The sequence below is a fragment of the Camelus ferus genome, chromosome 4 (genome assembly GCF_009834535.1).
Source record: "Camelus ferus isolate YT-003-E chromosome 4, BCGSAC_Cfer_1.0, whole genome shotgun sequence".
Taxonomy (NCBI): Eukaryota; Metazoa; Chordata; class Mammalia; order Artiodactyla; family Camelidae; genus Camelus; species Camelus ferus.
Genome location: NC_045699.1, coordinates 35,237,230 through 35,255,837, shown reverse-complemented (window position 1 = coordinate 35,255,837; position 18,608 = coordinate 35,237,230). Strand labels below are relative to the sequence as shown.

General features: G+C 41.9%; 1 protein-coding gene across 1 annotated transcript in view; it reads left to right on the top strand.

Moving 5' to 3' along the window:
* TRPM3 (transient receptor potential cation channel subfamily M member 3) overlaps positions 1-10,099 on the top strand; it is a 466,869-nt gene extending 456,770 nt beyond the window's left edge. Inside the window, 1 exon segment of the mRNA XM_032477819.1 lies at positions 1,760-10,099. Within this exon segment, the coding sequence (XP_032333710.1) occupies positions 1,760-3,212 (1,453 nt within the window). The 3' untranslated portion in view covers positions 3,213-10,099.
* The last annotated feature ends 8,509 nt before the right edge of the window (positions 10,100-18,608 follow it).

Below are 18,608 nucleotides of genomic sequence, written 5' to 3'. Positions count from 1 at the left end.
AATTTTCCAGTCTTTTGGAAATACACTTGGGCATGGTGGCAGAGTGTGTGTGGATCCTGGGAGACACTGGGTTGGTTACAGGGCAGCAGAAAAGAGCAAAAGAAAAAGGTTTCTGGAGCAGGGCTCTGGAGGGTAGACCAGAACCTTAGGCTGGGTAAAGGGAAGTTAAAAGATAACAAGGCAGAGTAGGTGAGTTGGGGGGATTGTTGCCAAGAGAGGTGGAAATGTGCCCCACGCTAACAAATCACACACCCCCACTCTGGCCAACAGAAGAGGTTTTATTTTAAAAGCCTATGAGTCCCTCAGAGAAGGAAACCACATGCCTCTTACACCTCTTTCTGGCATTGAGATGTATATTCTTCTCTAATGTTCTTCTCTAATAGATGCTACTCTTATTAACACACCACCACCACCATCACCACCACCATCACAACAGCTGGGGGGACCCAGCTCTAATTCCCACCACTCCTTGTAAAGCACTACCATATTCCTTTTAAGGGTCAGCAGTCAAGTGATTTGCCATACATATTGAAAGTATTGGAAAAGTATCTTTATCCTCTCCAAAAAAAGTTGTGAATGGATCTTATTTAGATTCTCCAAAAAATTTGCCTTCGGGCATTTAAAAGTGGAAGTTTGAGCTCAAACTAAAACTTGGCTTTGGTTTGCCCTTTGCAAGATAATTTGAGCAAGTGAGAAAGATGGCACAATTTTATTTTAAATATGTGGTCTCTGTCTTTATAAATAAATGGCCAGGCAACCTATTAGACAATTGAAATCAAGTTCATCACAGTAATTAACTCAGTGAGCCTCTGTGGACACCTGGCAGGGATTGAGGTGGCATCATGGAAGTGGAAACAGGAATATGATTCAGATCAACCCTTAAGAATTTCCAATGGGAAGGGTTAAGACCTGTAGAAATAACTGTAAGATAAAGCATCTGTGTAATATAAAGCTACCCAGAGAAGATGAGAGAGAGGAGGAAAGTTTACTTATTGATAGTCACTCCAGAGTTCACCACAAATTACTTTACATAATCTTGGCTCAATTTCTTGATGTTTGCTTTTCCTTTGTGAATGAAAAGATTGGGTTGGATTAGATCAACTCCAGGTGCCTCCAGAACAGGAACATAGCAGTTCCTTTGGAGGCACTACATTCTAAAAAATTATTGTGACTAGCAACGACAAAAGATTATTATACAAATGCAAAATATATACAATCCCAGTCCATAGAATACACATTTTACAGGTACACTGCGATAAGAATAGCTACATTCTACAATTCTACTGCAGAATTCTGGGTAAAATCATCCAAATGTAACATTCTTATGTTGTTGGTGACAGGCCAACACCCTAACGCTTATTGAGGTCATTGAACCCAGCCCCAGGCCACAGCAAAGCCAAGGAGGGTGGGAAAGGTTGGGACTTTGGCCCCACTCCACTTCAAGAACTACTCAACTTCAGTGTTTGTTTATTGGGGTTGAGCGTTAAATTTCACTGAGGGAAAAGAGGACTTGTAGCTAAAAAGATTATCACTGGATGCGATAATCTCTAAAGCCTCTTTTAGTTAAAAAAAATTGGGGTTCTGTGATTCTCAGTGACAGGGTCCCTGCCATTCTCTCCTCACCCCCTCTCACCCACCACAGCCCCTCTGGTGGGATAGTGATAGCAACGAGGCCCGGGCGCAGCCCTGTTCCCTCTGCTCTCAAACCTCCCAAGGAGGAACCAGCCCCTCGTGACTCTTGTTCTCTCTTCCCACCCAGGGTAGAGAACATGTCCATGCGGCTGGAAGAAGTGAATGAGAGGGAGCACTGCATGAAGGCCTCGCTCCAGACCGTGGACATCCGGCTGGCGCAGCTTGAGGACCTCATCGGGCGCATGGCCACAGCCCTGGAGCGCCTGACGGGTCTGGAGCGGGCCGAGTCCAACAAAATCCGCTCGCGGACCTCCTCAGACTGCACAGACGCAGCCTACATTGTCCGCCAGAGCAGCTTCAACAGCCAGGAGGGGAACACCTTCAAGCTCCAAGAGAGTATAGACCCTGCAGGTGAGGAGACCTTGTCCCCAACTTCTCCAACTCTAATGCCCCGTATGCGAAGCCATTCTTTCTATTCAGTCAATGTGAAAGACAAAGGTGGTATAGAAAAGCTGGAGAGTCTTTTTAAAGAAAGGTCCCTGAGCCTACACCGGGCTACTAGTTCCCACTCTGTAGCAAAAGAATCCAGAGCTCCCACTGCCCCTACAAACACTTTGGCCGTTGTTCCTGATTCCAGAAGACCATCTTCGTGTGTAGACATCTATGTGTCTGCCATGGATGAGCTCCACTGTGATATAGACCCTCTGGACAATTCCATGAACATCCTTGGGCTGGGAGAGGCAAGCTTTTCAGCTCCAGCACCTTCCACAGCTCCTTCAAGTAGTGCCTGTGCAACTCTTGCACCCACAGACAGACCTCCAAGCCGGAGCATTGATTTCGAGGACGTCACCTCCATGGACACTAGATCTTTTTCTTCAGACTATACCCACCTCCCAGATTGCCAGAACCCCTGGGACACTGACCCTCCAATGTACCACACCATCGAGCGTTCCAAAAGTAGCCGCTACCTAGCCACCACACCCTTTCTTCTTGAAGAGGCACCCATAGTCAAATCTCATAGCTTTATGTTTTCTCCTTCAAGGAGCTACTACGCCAACTTTGGGGTGCCCATGAAAACAGCAGAATACACAAGCATTACGGACTGCATTGACACGCGGTGTGTTAATGCCCCTCAAGTGATTGCAGACAGAGCCACCTTCCCTGGGGGTCTTGGAGGGAAAGTGGAGGACTCCTCTTGCTGCCATCCCGAGCGAGAGGCGGAACTGAGTCACCCCAGCTCTGACAGTGAGGAGAATGAGGCCAAGGGCCGGAGAGCCACCATCACAACACCCTCCCAGGAAGGTGATAATTCAGAGAGAACCCTGTCCAACAACATCACAGTTCCCAAGATAGAGCGCGCCAACAGCTACTCAGCAGAGGAGCCAAGCGTGCCATATGCACACACCAGGAAGAGCTTCTCCATCAGTGACAAACTCGACAGGCAGCGGAATACAGCAAGCCTGAGAAATCCCTTCCAGAGGAGTAAGTCCTCCAAGCCGGAGGGCCGAGGGGACAGCCTGTCCATGAGGAGACTCTCCAGAATGTCCGCTTTCCACAGTTTTGAAAGCAAGCACAACTAAACCTTCTAATAAGCTTTGCAGAAGGCTCAAAAATCCAGCTCTAAAATTCTTTCCCAAATTCATCTGTTCCCTATCCTTGAAACTTACCTACTTTACCCTTAGTGAGCAAAACAAGTAATGCCTTGGGAGGTATTAACTCAAAGGTGACTTCTGGGCTACAGATCAAGAAAGCATTTGATCTGGCCCAGTGCCAAACACAGGGGATTTAAGTCATGTTCACCCTTGATGGGTAGGGAGGGGAAAGAGGGAGATGAAGGGTTGAGCTGAATGTGTATCACTAGTCACTTCAGAACGCCATGAGCCCTGGGAATGAATGGGGCTTCAAGCATTCTCCGTGCCAGGAGGCAACTTCCTGTTTCTGACCGTTATCAAGAGCTTTAGGATGCAGGGCTAAATTGCAAAATAAAATAAGAAGTCCCCCGCATACAAATGAGATATTCTAAACTTCAATTCTGTTTTCTTTTCACATTGGCTCCATCACTGATGACTGATGAAGAGCATCCTTTTTATTCAGTATAAGCCGGCAGCAAGCAGTTCTACCTAACGTCCCACATCCTTCTCATGCCAACACTTCTGTAATTGATCATTATAAAGAAAAAACAAGGTAACAGTCATAGTTCACCTGTCTCTTATATATTCATTTCTGGTGCCACAACTTTAATCTTTTTTGAAGAAAATAAAGGGAAAAGAAATGCCTTTTTGTATTGCAATCAAAATGAAGGAAGAATTGATGTTAAAAACAAATGTCAAGTAGTTTATTATATACAGTGGGCATTCAAGTATAGTCGAGCAAGCTCAGGATGAATGTAATTAAATAATTTTATATTTTTTAATTTATTTTTTATCTCACCTATCATCAATGAAGCCACTCACTGAATATGTAATAGTGAACTTTAAAAAAAAGAAAAAAGAACAGTAGGCAGAACTCACCTAAAACTGCCATGTGGGAGACTGTTAGAGCCTCACCATCCATGTCATGCGTTATGCTGCTGTCTGACCTTCATCGTGTGTGTGAGTCCACCACGTCTTCTGAACATCTCTGGGATGTAACTGCCAATCTTCCACACCACTCATCACATGACCATTTTCTATGTGAATATCTGGTTACATGTAGATATCTTCGTATCTAGAGTTCTGACATTTAATCTGAGTTTAGCATCAGTTTAATTGGAGTTTTTCAAGGGCTGGTATCTTTTTTATGGAAATGTTCCAGAGCACTTTCTAAGGAAGTTTCAAAACCATAAATAACCTTAGAATTGACTGGGAGTTTGGTATCAACCCAAAGCCATCAGTTACAGGCATACCATGAATATTTTTCTTATATACAGAGCTATAAAAAAGATACAGTAGGCTAAAATAGGAAGCAAATAAACATATAAAGAGTTCTTTAGTATATGCTGCTTATATACATATATAATCATTTACACAGAGAGACATGTTAATATGTAGTATATAAACAGACATATAGAGCTTTCTTAAAAGGCTTGGACTTTTCTATCACCTTGAGATATAACCAGGATTTTTTAATATCCAAGGAGTTTCATTGAAAGAGTTCATTATATTAAATTCTGACAGATGTTGAAATTATTATTTTTTGAATTCCTATGACCTTAGCTTTTCCTTGTACCAAACCAGAGTTGCCAACATGACTCCCTACCTGCCCTCTGTCCCTTTTATGTCCGGGAGCACTTGCTATCGTGACATCTCTTTTAGCCTGGTTTCTCCTGCACAAAGCAATTATGCCAAGTACAATCAGAATAGACACGTGATTCTAAACCAGATAGTATTATGGACTCTAGAATATAGGCATATATTTCTAGCTCAGAGTATGGATTTAAAGTTGGATAAAAAAAATCTTAATCCTCGGATTCCTATTTGGATCACTGCTTTAAAAGAGAATAGAAGTCTGTAAGGTAAAAGACTTAATGTTCCTGGCCCCAAATACTACCTGATTCTTTTGTTTAGCTGTAGTTGTGAACTCCAAATTTTCTCATTATATGAAATCAATGAAATACATGGACAAAATCTCTAGCCTTTCAATATTTAAAACAAAAAGCAAAAACCCTCTGAACGAGCTTTTCAGGTGTAGAAATAATGATGTGGCCATATATAAAGAATTAAAGAATTCCTTTTCCACTCCTTGGGTTTAAGTGAATAAGAAACAAGCCACCAGAGTCCCTCATCTATAACTGCTCTAGAAACACTTTTATTTTTATTGGACCCTATATTGGCTGTTTCCCCCTCAGCAAACATGCATTTGGTCTGAGACTAAATCAGTTACCCTTAAACTTGAGTCATGAATCTCTATGAGGATCTAATGAAAGCTCTGGGCCCTCGCCCCAGAAAAAAAATATACATACATGCAAAGTTGCAATAAACCTTAAAGGGTTCATGCATCCCTGGTTCCATATTGATTGATAATGAGGAGGAGGAATCATGTTTGTTCATAATCAGTGCAGTTGTAATAGGCACTTTACATTTCGAGACCATTTCTCTGTGACTCAGGAAGGCCAAGTCTCAGCACCAGAGTTTGAAGCAGGATTTTGTGACTTTTGTTCCTTACGTTAGCTTTTGCTAGTTTGACGTACTTACGTACTAACATTTGATGATATTAAGTACAGAGCACACTTAAAAAGCCAGAAGGCTCTCTCAGTCTGAAGAGGAATCCAAGAAGTAGGTGAAATCGTTATTCTTTGACCACAGAGCAGGATGTGACAGCACCTCCAGGGCCAGATTGAAAGTAGGGGAAAATTGTGAGCATGAGCTTTTCTATTTATCGTGATTTCTAGAGAGAACAGAATAGCACCTGGGAAATGAAGTATTAGCAGTCCTGACCTGACTACTGGTCCTTTTGTTGTGCATGAAAATGAAGTTCTTCATCTTTTGTGAACTGTGTGAAATATACAAGCCAAGTTTAAGTGACTTTAAACACACACTGTGTAACTTTCATGAGCCATTTCCCTCCTGTGCACTTCCATGTGTGTTGTTTCCATCCATTTCTTTCCATTTCTGGGGGTTCTGCACACCAGTGGCCTTGTACAGTTAGCTTATGTCCAGCTCATTTATTTCACCATGTCCCTGATCGAGGGGATGTTAATTACCTGTCTCTGTGAATTTAGCAGCTCATGAGCAGCAAGTTATTGAGGAACATAAATAAAGTCATAGAGAGCCCATGGAAGTAATAGCTTTGGTTTAATCATCTGCTTCTAAGGTGCCAATTTTTATATACTACCATATGTAGTGATTTATTCTAAATTTCTCAGTCCTTTTGGGAAAAAAAATTTAAGGATATTTAATGAAAATGACCATGGAAATTCCTGATTAACCAACATATATTATATTTATGCTGAGAAACTCCCTCCTTGATGGATTTGAATGGAGCTGGAAAGCTTGGGTATAATTGTCATGGCTAGTTTGTGTATTTCTCCAAGTCAGAAGGTGTATTAGGGGTCAGAATGCAGCACTTTACAGAACTGAATTTTTTTTTAAGTCTAAGCTTCCAGGTCTAGGATATTATTTAGCACTCGGTAAGTTCCCCCTTTAAAAAAAAAAAAAATATATATATATATATTTATCTCAGAATGATTAAATGAGAAAAATGTACTTGCAAAAACACAAAATGTGTTTTCTTCTGAATGTTTCAAATGCATTCTAAAAGACAGTTTCTATAGTTAAATTATGGTAGATAACTGGATAGTGCATTCATCCCACTTTCTGAGGCTGTGCGGTCTAATCCTCCTGAACGTTTGGGCTGTTTAACTTCTATAGTGATAATAACTGTTATCCAGTCATCCATCATGCTGTGTCTATAGACTATACCAATGTGTTGGGTGATGCTGTATTATAAAACACCTATAAACATATATGTAACCCGTGTTTAACTCAGCATAGCTGTAGCATGTGGTTATATTAATGAACGTTACAGGACAGCTTTATAATCATTTAAGAATCTGTAACATTCAATAAAGAAGCACATGTTGCAAGGATTAATTATGTTCCCAATTCCATGTTATTTAGCATCCTCATGAAATGGGCACTTTTGTTCCTGACCTGCTTTGTGTTTTTCACATTCCCATAGACGACTGTAAAATATTTGTATAAGCTGACGTGCATTCTCTTACCAGCCCTGCGAGCTGTGGTAGGCAAGTTGTGATTTTTGTGAAAGACAAACTGGCATGTGATGCAAAAGACTATATGACAAATGAACTGAAAATAATATTTTAAGCTCCAGTTGAATTAGCTGTTTGTTTACATCTGCTAACCCAGTGTGGAAGCAGTGTACAGTATTTTATAAATATGTTCATGTAGTAACACTAAAATGTTTGTTTCTAGATAAGGTAATACTAGTGTGTAGGTGGTTATATACTTGTTCTGGATATTGCATTATAACTCACTATTCTTTAACAATAGCAATGTGACTTAAATGAAGTAATCCCTCTCCAAATCCAGTCTTAATTTTGTGGCAACAAAATGCATGCACTGCTTTATGCATTTCTTTTGACTTCTGAAAGGCACTTAACATTTTACTATTGCCTGCTGTGACCCTTAAACCTGTTAGGAACTCACTCAGATTGTTGGGCTTCTTACACTGTTTGAGGATTATGTCCAATTTTTTAAAATTAAAAACAAAAAAGTAACGAGGGTTTTTTTATTATCTTTTTTAAAGCTCTGAACAAGTAATACGGAATAAAGTATTAACTACAAGACATATAGCTATGTTACCCAGAGAGAGTTAGCCAGCACTGCTTGGGTTTACTAAGGTCTAGGTGTTGGTGCATCTGTGGTACATGAAAGACACGTTTCTGATTCTTTAGGGCCATTGCATACAATTTGCTATACCAGAGATGAGAATCAGAGGTCCATTCGTGACAGTGTAAAAATCCACAGATCATTCTGAATGAATCCAATGATGCAACACGTGATCACCCTCCTACCAGGTGGCTTTTCTCACCTTGTGTGTGAGCCTGGCCTGGGGGAGGGCAAGAGGCGGGTGACTGGGTGTCTGATCGAGCACTGGGTGACTCTGAGGAGTTTGCCCTTTAAAGAAATCACCGTTTCATTATTAGAAGCCATTCAACATCTGGAAAAGAGAGGAGCCCATTTGCACAGTCTGATAAATGACTGCTTTTCAATTAAGTAGACGAAACTTCTCTCAGCCTGCACTGGCCTAAGCTTTCTCTTCTTTTTATAAGTCGAACATTCTCTTTCTCAGATTGGAGTCAACCAAAGGAGGGGTTGGCTCTGATTTAAGGAAAACAAGATTTTTTTTTCTTTTCCTTTCTTTTTAAATTCATTTGAGAAGGTAGTTGTGTTACCTTTCTCTGATGAATTCCTTGCGTGGATCACTGCTAATGAAACCAAGATAGGACAGTTTCTACATGTCGTCTAAGAGAGGATTTTGGTGGCCAAGTAATCCAGATGGCAGCAAGAGTGAGCTGAATTTTCCCTCTCCTAACTTAGTCTACGGTCCCATTAAACCTTCAGGCCATTGCCTATTTGCACAATGTTTGTGTGCTGGGAGATGAAAAGGATATAGGCCTTCCTCTGGAGCAGGCAGATTGCTGAGAGAGGTGGGACAAGGAGGGAAGTTCAGCCTTGTCCCTGGATGTGCAGCCTTCTTTACTCCCTTAACCTTCTTCCTTGCTCTTAGCCCAGCACAAGGTGGTTTTTTTGCCAGACCAATTGACTCTTGCTCGCATCACCTTGATACCCTGTGGACCCTGGCACAGTCAGCTGAAACACTGGCTCTTTGGAGAAAGTCAAACATGCAGACTTTATCCAGCCCTGCTCATCCCACTCACTTAGCTTCCTCCCTCCTCCTCTACCCCATGCTCCCAGCTGGACTGGTGTTGGCGTTGGCTTCATCAGTGCTTTGCCTGAGTCCCAAGAGAGTCCCTCACATCTTCCCCCCAACTTCCCACATACCATCAGCACTGGGAATCAGCATCTAGACTGTGGGGTTGTAAACTCAGATATGTGGAGGGGCTGGATCCAGAACACAAATGTGCTAGTTGGACCCGTGTGAGGCAAACGGGAGGAAGTAGGGTTTACAGGGCATGAGGGAACTCGTGTCCTACTACAGAGACATTCACGTTCAGATCTGCAAATGCTGTGCTAGCCAAACAACTGTGTCTGCCAGCAGCTTTTGGTCCCAGAGACAGTAGTTTGGGACCTCTGAATTGGAGCCAACCGGGATCATATCCCTGATTCCAACTTAGGGAATGTGTCTGTGAAATACACCAAGAATTGAAGTGGGAGGGAAAGGAACTCACCCTATTCAGGGTTATTTCTGTTCTCCCAAATAATCTGTGTATGTATCCTTGCTAGCTGCATCATTCTGGACCTAAAAGTGGGATCTTTGTGAGGGAGATTCAGAAGAAGAGCACCGTAGCATTGTTATCAAGGCTTACCTGCTTCCTGTCACTGCAGCGTCTGACCTGAGTTTATATTGCTGCTCTTGCCGTGCAAAACAGTACATGCAGTAGACTGTCCTCATAGTCGTTTCGTAATACAGAACTTAGACTCTCATTTGTAAGCATTCTAACCATAGTTTATAATGGGGAAAATTATTCAGATATCATTTTTAAATGAATTCCTATAAATAAAACAATTTTGCAATTGGGTTTCTTAAAGATATATACATCTTTTCCTTCTTTGTGTATAGATAGACAGCAGTTTGCATATCAATCGACATTATAAATATATAAAAATCCTTAGAGGAATTGTTCTTTTTTAAAGGTCTATTACTGCATTCACAGTGCACTTTGAGCTTGTTTGTTTAGATATATAATTCGAAGCAGAAGTTGGCAGATACCACGGGAAAAACTTTCTGAAATTTCTGTAACAAATGTTTTGCAATAAAAAAAAAAAACCTCAGTAGTTCAAAACATGACTTGGATTTCCTTGTGCGTTTATTTGCTGCCCTTTGATCTCTACCATGCTCATGCCAGGAACTGCTGGGGTACAGAGAGATAATTGCCTTGGGCTCTATGGAGTACTTATAGAGCAAAGGCTTCAACTGGTGGTCTATGAGTCATATCTGGCCAGCAGAGAAGGGGTGTTGTTGTCCAGCACAGATATTTTAACTTCAAATAACACTGGAAAAAGAAGTTGCAAAACACATGTATGTGCAATTCATTATTTAGAAAAAAAAAAATTGTTGAGCACCTACTATGTGCCCAGTGGTGTGCTCAGGTGAATAAAGCAGGCAAAATCCCTGTTCCTGTGGAGTTTTAAATATAACTATAATAAAATGTTATCATATACTGTCTTGTAGTTACCATTTCATTGCCTAAGAAATAGAGCATGAAAAGAGTCTAGAGGTTCAGAGGAGTGACAGTGCCCTGTGACTTGGGGCAAAGCACATTCATGGAACACACACAATATTCAGTCCCGTGCCCTGAGAGTCCCTGGAAAACTGGATCAGCCATCGTGCGCTGCCAATATCTCAGACTCAGACCAACACAGGGCTTCCCTGAAGGTGATATTAATGGAAGTAGAGGAAGACTAAATTCTCTAGAGATGATTTATCATTATTTACTTGTTTATGTTACCTGATATGATTAAAAGCCAGAAGACAGCTTACCAGATAGAGGCCTGGGTTACCACATCCTTGTCTGTGGAAAGTTCTCAGTAATTATTTCTTTGTTACCATTCCTGATCTCTGGTCATTAACCTGGCTTCTACCAAACATTCAGCCCATTACTTTTCTATAGTATGAGCCACTTGCTGGAAGCCTTGGGTTGTATGACAGTCATTATCTTATAGAGATATCATTGGTTAGACACAATGACACAACACAGTCATCCTAGAAAGGCTTTCACTCAACATCATGGATTTTTGCCCCAATGTTCTTTATCTCGTGCACTAAACACCTTTTTTTTTTTAAGACTGAGTGTATTAATTTGCTAATACTGTCTTAACAAAACAGCACCAACTGGGTGGCTTAAACAATAAAAATGTATTAAACCACAGATCTGGAGGTTAGAAGTCCAAGATCTGGTATTGGCAGGATAGGTTCCTTCTGAGGGTTGTGAGAGAGAATCTGTTCCAGGCCTCCCTCCTAGCTTCTGGTGAGTTTCTGGCAATCTTTGGCTTTCTTCAGCTCATAGAAACATCACCCTGATCTCTGCTTTTATTTTTACAGAATATTCTCCCGGTGATCTGTATCCAAATATAAGGACACCAGTATGGGGCTCACCCTACTCCAGTATGGCCTTATCTCAACTAATTGCATCCACAGTGACCTTATTCCCAGATAAGGTCACCTTCTGAGGTACTAGAGGCTAAGATTTCAACATATGAATTTTGAAGTGACGAAATTTAACCCTTAACACTGAGTGAATTTGTGAATAGGAGTGTGGTGGTCATTTATCTTTTTAATATCTTTTAAGGTAAAGAAATCAGAATGCAAGAATCAGTTGGAAATAACTTGTGTTGATCAATAGGAGAAAAATATAGATAAATTGTGCTGCTTCCTGGAGCCATTAAAAATAGTTAAATGTTTATATAATGACATGAAAAGGTGTCATTGGTATATTGTTAAGTCTTTTTTAAAAGTAAATACATAAAGTAAATATAAAAGTAAATACAAAATCCCAATTTTTATAGAAACTAAACCAGGTATATAGATATGGATATATTTGTATATAAACAGTAACAGGACTGAAAGAATACAAAAGGGAGAAAAAGGAGTAAACCTTTCACAACAGAAACTTCTTTTTCAAAAATTCAAATACTGTTTAAGAGTAATCTAAAGTGCCTTAAGTAAAGTTGGTTCAAGTAGCAACAGACACCAACTAGGAGGGTTTTCTTTGCCTTCTTTCTGTTCAGAGACCTGTTCTAAGTATTGTCACAATAATCTCAAGTCCTGTAATGGCAAATCCTCTCCCCCAAGGAATGGTAAATGTGGACGAAAATAAAAGAAAAGTGGTAGCACTGGTTTAACTACTAACATCATGAAATTATCATTTGAGGTATAAATGCAATCAGTGCCTTTCCAGCAGGTACTTTGTTCCTCTGAAAGAACTGAAAATTGTATTAAAAAGGCAAGACTGTCATGACTAAAAAGATAATTACATGTTGCAGCTATCTAATTAAAGCTGCTGAGAAAATGGGATGGGAGGACTGAGTTTAGCTTATCAGCACTGAAAGTGTTTGCGGAGAAGCAAAATGGCCACCAGGAAGGCAAAGTGTGACTGTCACACCCACGTAGGGCTACGTAGTCTACTCCAAGACTCTGCATAGAACGGAGTAGAGCTGCTCTTAGAATGAAGAGGTAAGAAAATATTTGTAGCCTCGCAGGGCCTGAAGGAATGTGCTGGACTGCTAAGGTAGGAGATGAGAGTCAGGCATTTCCAAGGCTGGAGTCCCAGGCCAAACAAAGGTGTAGCCATGATAATAATTAAGACATGCTTGGAGAACCACGGGAAGCCAGCCTGAAAGAGCGGAGGACTCACACTGGAGATGTGTGGAAAAGGGTGACAATCCCTAATACTCAGTCTTCTCCACATATCTGTGAAATTGGCATGACTATTCTCCTATCCTAGGTGGGGGAAAGGTAGCTCATCATTTCGTACATAAATGCCAGGATAGGGTTTGGACTTTATTCTGTGATAAAGAGAAAGTGACTGAAGAATTCTGGGCAAAAAGGTGAAATGTAAAAATATGGCATGGCAGAGGAGGGAGAGGTGGAGGCAGAGGAACCACAGGATTCCAGGCAAAAGGAGATAAAATCCCCTGGAAAAAAAGACACTTTGAAGAAATTTCACAGCTCTACCTGATTCCAGAAATATTTTGTGGATACTCACTATTTGAAAAATATTTGACCGAGTGCAGGCACACTCTGTTTGAAATGTCACCCTCTTATTTAATTCCCTGGTGAACAACTAGTTGTCCCTTCCAAAGGATTATTTTTCAGTATGCAACCAGCTGAGCATCCCTTGAGATGCCTCCTTGCTGGCAGTCATTTCCTACAATGTTGAAGAGCTGTACCCTTTCCCTCAGCCACAATTTTGGCTACATCTTTGGGAAAGGGTGACATTGACCCAAGAGTGCCAATCAGAGCTTTTTCCTTGGAAATTTGGAAGAGAGATGGGGGTGGGGGCAATCTCTGGCTAGTGAAATCATAACTTACAGACTCAGGAAATGCCAACTATCATGTTCCTATATACAGCTGAGTTGCAGAGGAAGTCAGTCTGCGGAGAAAGAAGGAAGGAATGTAGACATAGAGACAGAGCAGATATGGAAAACAGAAAAATCCTAGACTCTTCCTGGGACATAACTATAGTCTCACCTTTGGGATATAAAAACATATCAACATTTTAAAAATAAATTCCTCCCATGGTAAGCTAAATAGTGGCCTCCCAAACATGTTCACATCCTAATCCCCAGAGCCTGTTACCTTATATGGCAAAAGAGACTTTGCAGATGTGATTAAGTTAAAGATCTTGAGATGGGAAGATGGTCTTGGATTATCCGAGTCGACCCAATGTAGGAACAAGGGTTTTTACAAGAGGAGGCAGGAGGGCCCAAGTGTGTGACAATGGAAGCTGAAACTGTACTGATACAGAAACTCTGAGGATGGAGGAAGAGGCCACAAGCCAAGGATGCAGACAACCTCTGGAAGCTAGAAAAGACAAGGAACAGATTCCTCCCCCAGAGTCTCCAGAAGGAACCAGGCCTGCTTTTTATTGATTTTTAGCCCCTCAAGACTCATCTTTTTACTTCTGACTTCCAGAACTGTAAGAATAAATTCGTGTTGTTTTAAGCCACTACATTTGTGGTGATTTATCTCAGCAGCAATAGGAAACTAAGACACCTCCCATGCACGCTTTTTAAAAAGTATCAAGTTGGTATGTTTCATGTGAAACCACAAGAGTCTAAGTAGCATATCTTCTTGATACTAAGATGTCACAGACTGTAAAACACACTGCCAAATTCATACCACGTTTGGGGTAGAAGAGATACTCTGTTACATTAAACATATACATAGAGCAAAAGACACATCCTGGTTTCAGGATGTGAAAAAAAAAATGTATGCTTAGAATTTGTGAAATAATGCAATATATCCTTCAAGTCACAACTCAACCATCTCTGCCCCTGTGAAGTCCATGAGAACATTAGCACAGTTCCTGGTGCCAAGCTTGGCGCTTGCATGGAGAATGAATGAGAATATCAATGAGTAGAGGGTCTTGCCCTCAGTGAATTCCCTGTCTAGTGAAACAGTCACTAAACAAATCAAGAGTTTTCAAAGCATCATCAATAAATTATATAAGCAAAGCACTCAAGTACAAAGTGTGCTTTTTAAATGTGCATTCAGATTTGCAGTAACTAGAGATCAGCATTGAAAGAAGGTTTGGGAAGACTACTCAGAAAAGGTAACATTTGGGTTCAAACGTCTCAGCCTTGAAGGATAAGTGAAATTTCAAAAAGCAGAAAAGAGGAAGAGGGAGAAGAATTCCAGGCAACAGGACAGCCCGACCAAGAAAAGTCACAATGGCATGAAGATACAACGGAGCACTGGAAAACAGGTAATTCCCTGTGGCTAAAGCATATGCCAATTTGTCATAAGTAGAAAGAGATGAGTCCAGAAAATTTGATCTGAGTGAGAACTGAAGATGACCTGGAAGGGAAGGGGAAATAAGAGAGGAAGCCAAAATGTGAACTAGAGAGACTCATCGACAGGGTAAATGGTAGTGGATTAGGTTAAATACAGTAGGAAGAATAAGCTAGGGCACACGTAATGGGGTGAGACTAGAAACCAGCCAAAGGGGAAAACTGAAATCAATCTGAGATTTCAGTTCTCGAGTACGAATCCTAGAAAGATTCTGGTGGGTGCATCGTATACTGCAACCCAGTCAACATTTATCGAACATATGAGTGAAGACATAAACAAACTACAAAACTAATGAGTGATGAATTGAATGAATGAACAATGGATGATGGTTCTTTGCCCAAGTAGCAGCAAGTGGTAATAAGGGTGAGGGAGAAGGCAGAGGGGACTTTCCCACCACCCTGGATGTGGACTGAAAGGTGGGAGACCGTGGTCATAGACTCTCCACCCACCAAACTTTCCTTCCCCACTGTAGTGTGCCTGAACGTGCCCTCCGCGAGCTCCCAATCTAGTAAAGCATGTATAAAATCCAACAGATGTCCCCGAAGGGATAGTTAGACCTTGGCAGGAAAACCGGCACAGTCATGGGAAGATGTTACTAGTGCGGAGGGAGCTACATGTCAGTCCCAGGTCATGAATCCTCAAGAGCTGCCAGCAAGAGAGATATGGGAGGGAGATAAGAGGCAGGGGGCAGCAGCCCACCTGAGCCAGAGCTTCTCACCACTGGAAGCAGAGGCAGCCTCAGGACCCACGAGACCCTTCTATTCAGCACCCAGATGCTTCAGCCTTTCAAAAACTACTTAAGTGCCATTGCTCTTGGTGATATTCTCCAGTACCACTCCTCCCCCAACACACACACACACACACACACACACACACACACACACACACACACACACACACCTAATCACAGTGTTCAAAGAAACTTTTTGTCTCATCTTATTTGGTAAGCACAGCAATGCTTCATCAAATAGAGTGCTGTCTCTGTTTCAGAAAAAAAAAAACCAGCTCTCTTTTGTGTCTGTCCTGCCAAAGGACCCACCTTTTCTTAAAACGGGTTGGGCGGGCCAGGTAGGGAGGGAAGTGGATGGAGGGATGGAATTTGTTGACAGATATTTATCAACGATATTTCCTCTCAGAGCTCAGATGTAATCTTCACAATAGAATCTGACTGGTCTCCCCCATGTCTCTGGCTTCTAGAGATTACAGGAGCTTGCTCCTAAATTATGTTGCCTTCTTAGGGATTTCAACCAGACTTGTTTCTGCTATTTGGGGTTTCTACACTGACAGCAGGAGCTCCCTGGTGGCTCTGTTTCATTCAACCAATTTTACTGGGCCATTATCTCAGTCTGCAGTGGCAGAAAACCAGGTCAGTTCTATAAAGTATACAGACAGTCCAAAATTTTCAATAACTGCTTCTTTTCCTAATTTGTTCTCCCGGTTTCTCTGTTATTTGGGCTTTAATTGTTGGACCAGATCAATGGCTCTTACATTTCTGGAGTTATGACAGCTTATTGGATCTATTGAAAGCTAGGAACCCTTCCTGGGGAAAAAAGCTTCGGTTTAGGAAACTGTTCAAAGGGGCCCAGAGAAGCCCTGACAGCCATCCACAGTCACCAAGGGAAGGCTCTCTGAACCCCAGGCTAAGAACCAAATGTCTCTCCAGCTCTAAAGCTCTGAGACTCCGTTCAGGCTGGTAAAGCAGAGATCACACAGTCATTTTCAAACATCTGTCTGCAGAAGAAACCAGGGTGACAGCTGGACAAGCCACGATGCAAGCAGCAGGCGCTCACCCATCCTCCTCCACAGCTGCTAAGCAAATGCACTGAAGTCCAGGCAGAAAGATCCTGAATTAAGTCAGTCAAGCTGTTCTCGACGAAGGCAATGCCTGCCGTCTCCACCTTCATGTCTCCCGCAGACCACAGACGCCACGGCCCTCCTGCTGTAAGCTCTGCCGGCACATGGAGATCAACTAACAGTCTTGTCAGTTATCCCAGTTTGTCTTAAGATCAGGCTCCCTGCCTCTATCTTGTGAAGGACTCTCTGCTAATGAAAAAGGCACCTATATCTAAGCAGCCTTTCTCGTCTTGACTTTATGGGGTTGACACATGACCAGATTTCCTCCCTGTCACACCAGATACTCTAAGTGAACAGGCTTTGTCTGCTATTTTTTTTTTAAAGCAGTAATGCACTGCCGTTCCACAAATGTGCAGCACAACTGTCGTCACGTCTCTTTGATTCCTCGCATCTTGTTAGCTGGAAGCCTAGGAAGAGGCCCTGAGTCTCCCATTCCCTTTTCTCCTCTAACTCTGAAAATTTTCCTACATACAGAAACATTAGAAGTACAGGACAAGAAACACTTTTATACCCTCTACCTATGTTCAATGATTATTGACGTGTTGCTCCATTTCTCTCTGTATATATTTTTTTTCAAAAACTGTATGACAGTAAGTTGTACATACTTCAAAATTTTTACTTCCACGTACTTCAGAATTTTTCTCCTGAGAATAGTATTCTCCTCCATAACCCCAATACTGAGGCATTATCATGCCTAAGAAAATTAGCAATATCCTTAGTGCCATCTACTATCTGGTCCATATTCAAATTTCCACAATTGTTTCCAAATTCACTTCTGTGGCTAATTTTTATTTCCCGAATCATCACATTTGGTTGATATATCTCTTTAGCCTTTTAGCCCAGAGGAAGGCCCCAGCACACACTTATTTTTCATGACAATGACCTTTCAATGTATTTGTGGGAGAAGGTGAGCTCCCTGTGTCCTTTTATCTTGAAGCCCCTCCCGCAACAATGACTTTTTAAAGAGTCCGGGCCAATTGTTTTATAGAATATCCCACATTCTGAATGTGTGTAATTATTTCCTTGCCCTGCTCATGCTCCTCTGTCCCCTTTATTTCCTGGAAACTGGAAGTTTGGTCTGAAGACTTTATCAGATTGAGGTTAAGCATATATGGCAGGATTCCTTCACAAGTCTCTGACATACTTCAGCATCACACCAGGAGGCACATAATGCCAAGGTGTTTCCACTAAGAAAAGGGGTGCTAAGTTTGACCACCAGATCTCTCCAATGTAAAGACACACTCTACCTTCACAGTTCAGGAGCAAGCTGTAGGGTGATACTCAGCTAACACGTGAATGTGCTGTTCCCCCAACAACCTTTCACCTGATGGTTTTAGTAGCCATCTATCCAGCCCTTGACTAAATCAGTTATTACCTAGGGGATTGCAAACTGCACCTTCCCTCCCTTCTAGAATTACTCAATCCAAAGTATCAGTCCTACCTTCACATTCAAGTGGGATGAGAATTAGGTCTGATTAGTCTGCCGCCACCATAACTTCTTGTCACACAGTGTCACTGTTGAAGACTGGCCCTGCACAGTCTCAAATGAAATGTCTGGCCTACCCTGAGATCATACCATTCTGAGCCACTTTCCTGAGCAGGCTGCTGTATCTGCTAAAGAGGCCAGTCCCCGCCCATGAGTGCTGGGCAGGGCTGTGGGTGTCCTGCTCCATAGGTTCCCACTTGATCCTCTGGTGCATGAATGCAGATTCATCTCAGCACATCAGCCCCCCGCCCCCCAAGGAGTGCTGATTCACACTTGGCTCCAGCACCTTCCACCTCATGTTCCCTGTGATGGAACTAACTACACTTCTTCCCCAAAGACCCCCGTGAGGGAGCAGGTGGTTCTTCTTTATTAAGAGTGGGTCTGATGATGCTCCATTTTCCCATGTACCCTTCTGAGGAGGTCTTGCTCATGGTAAGGT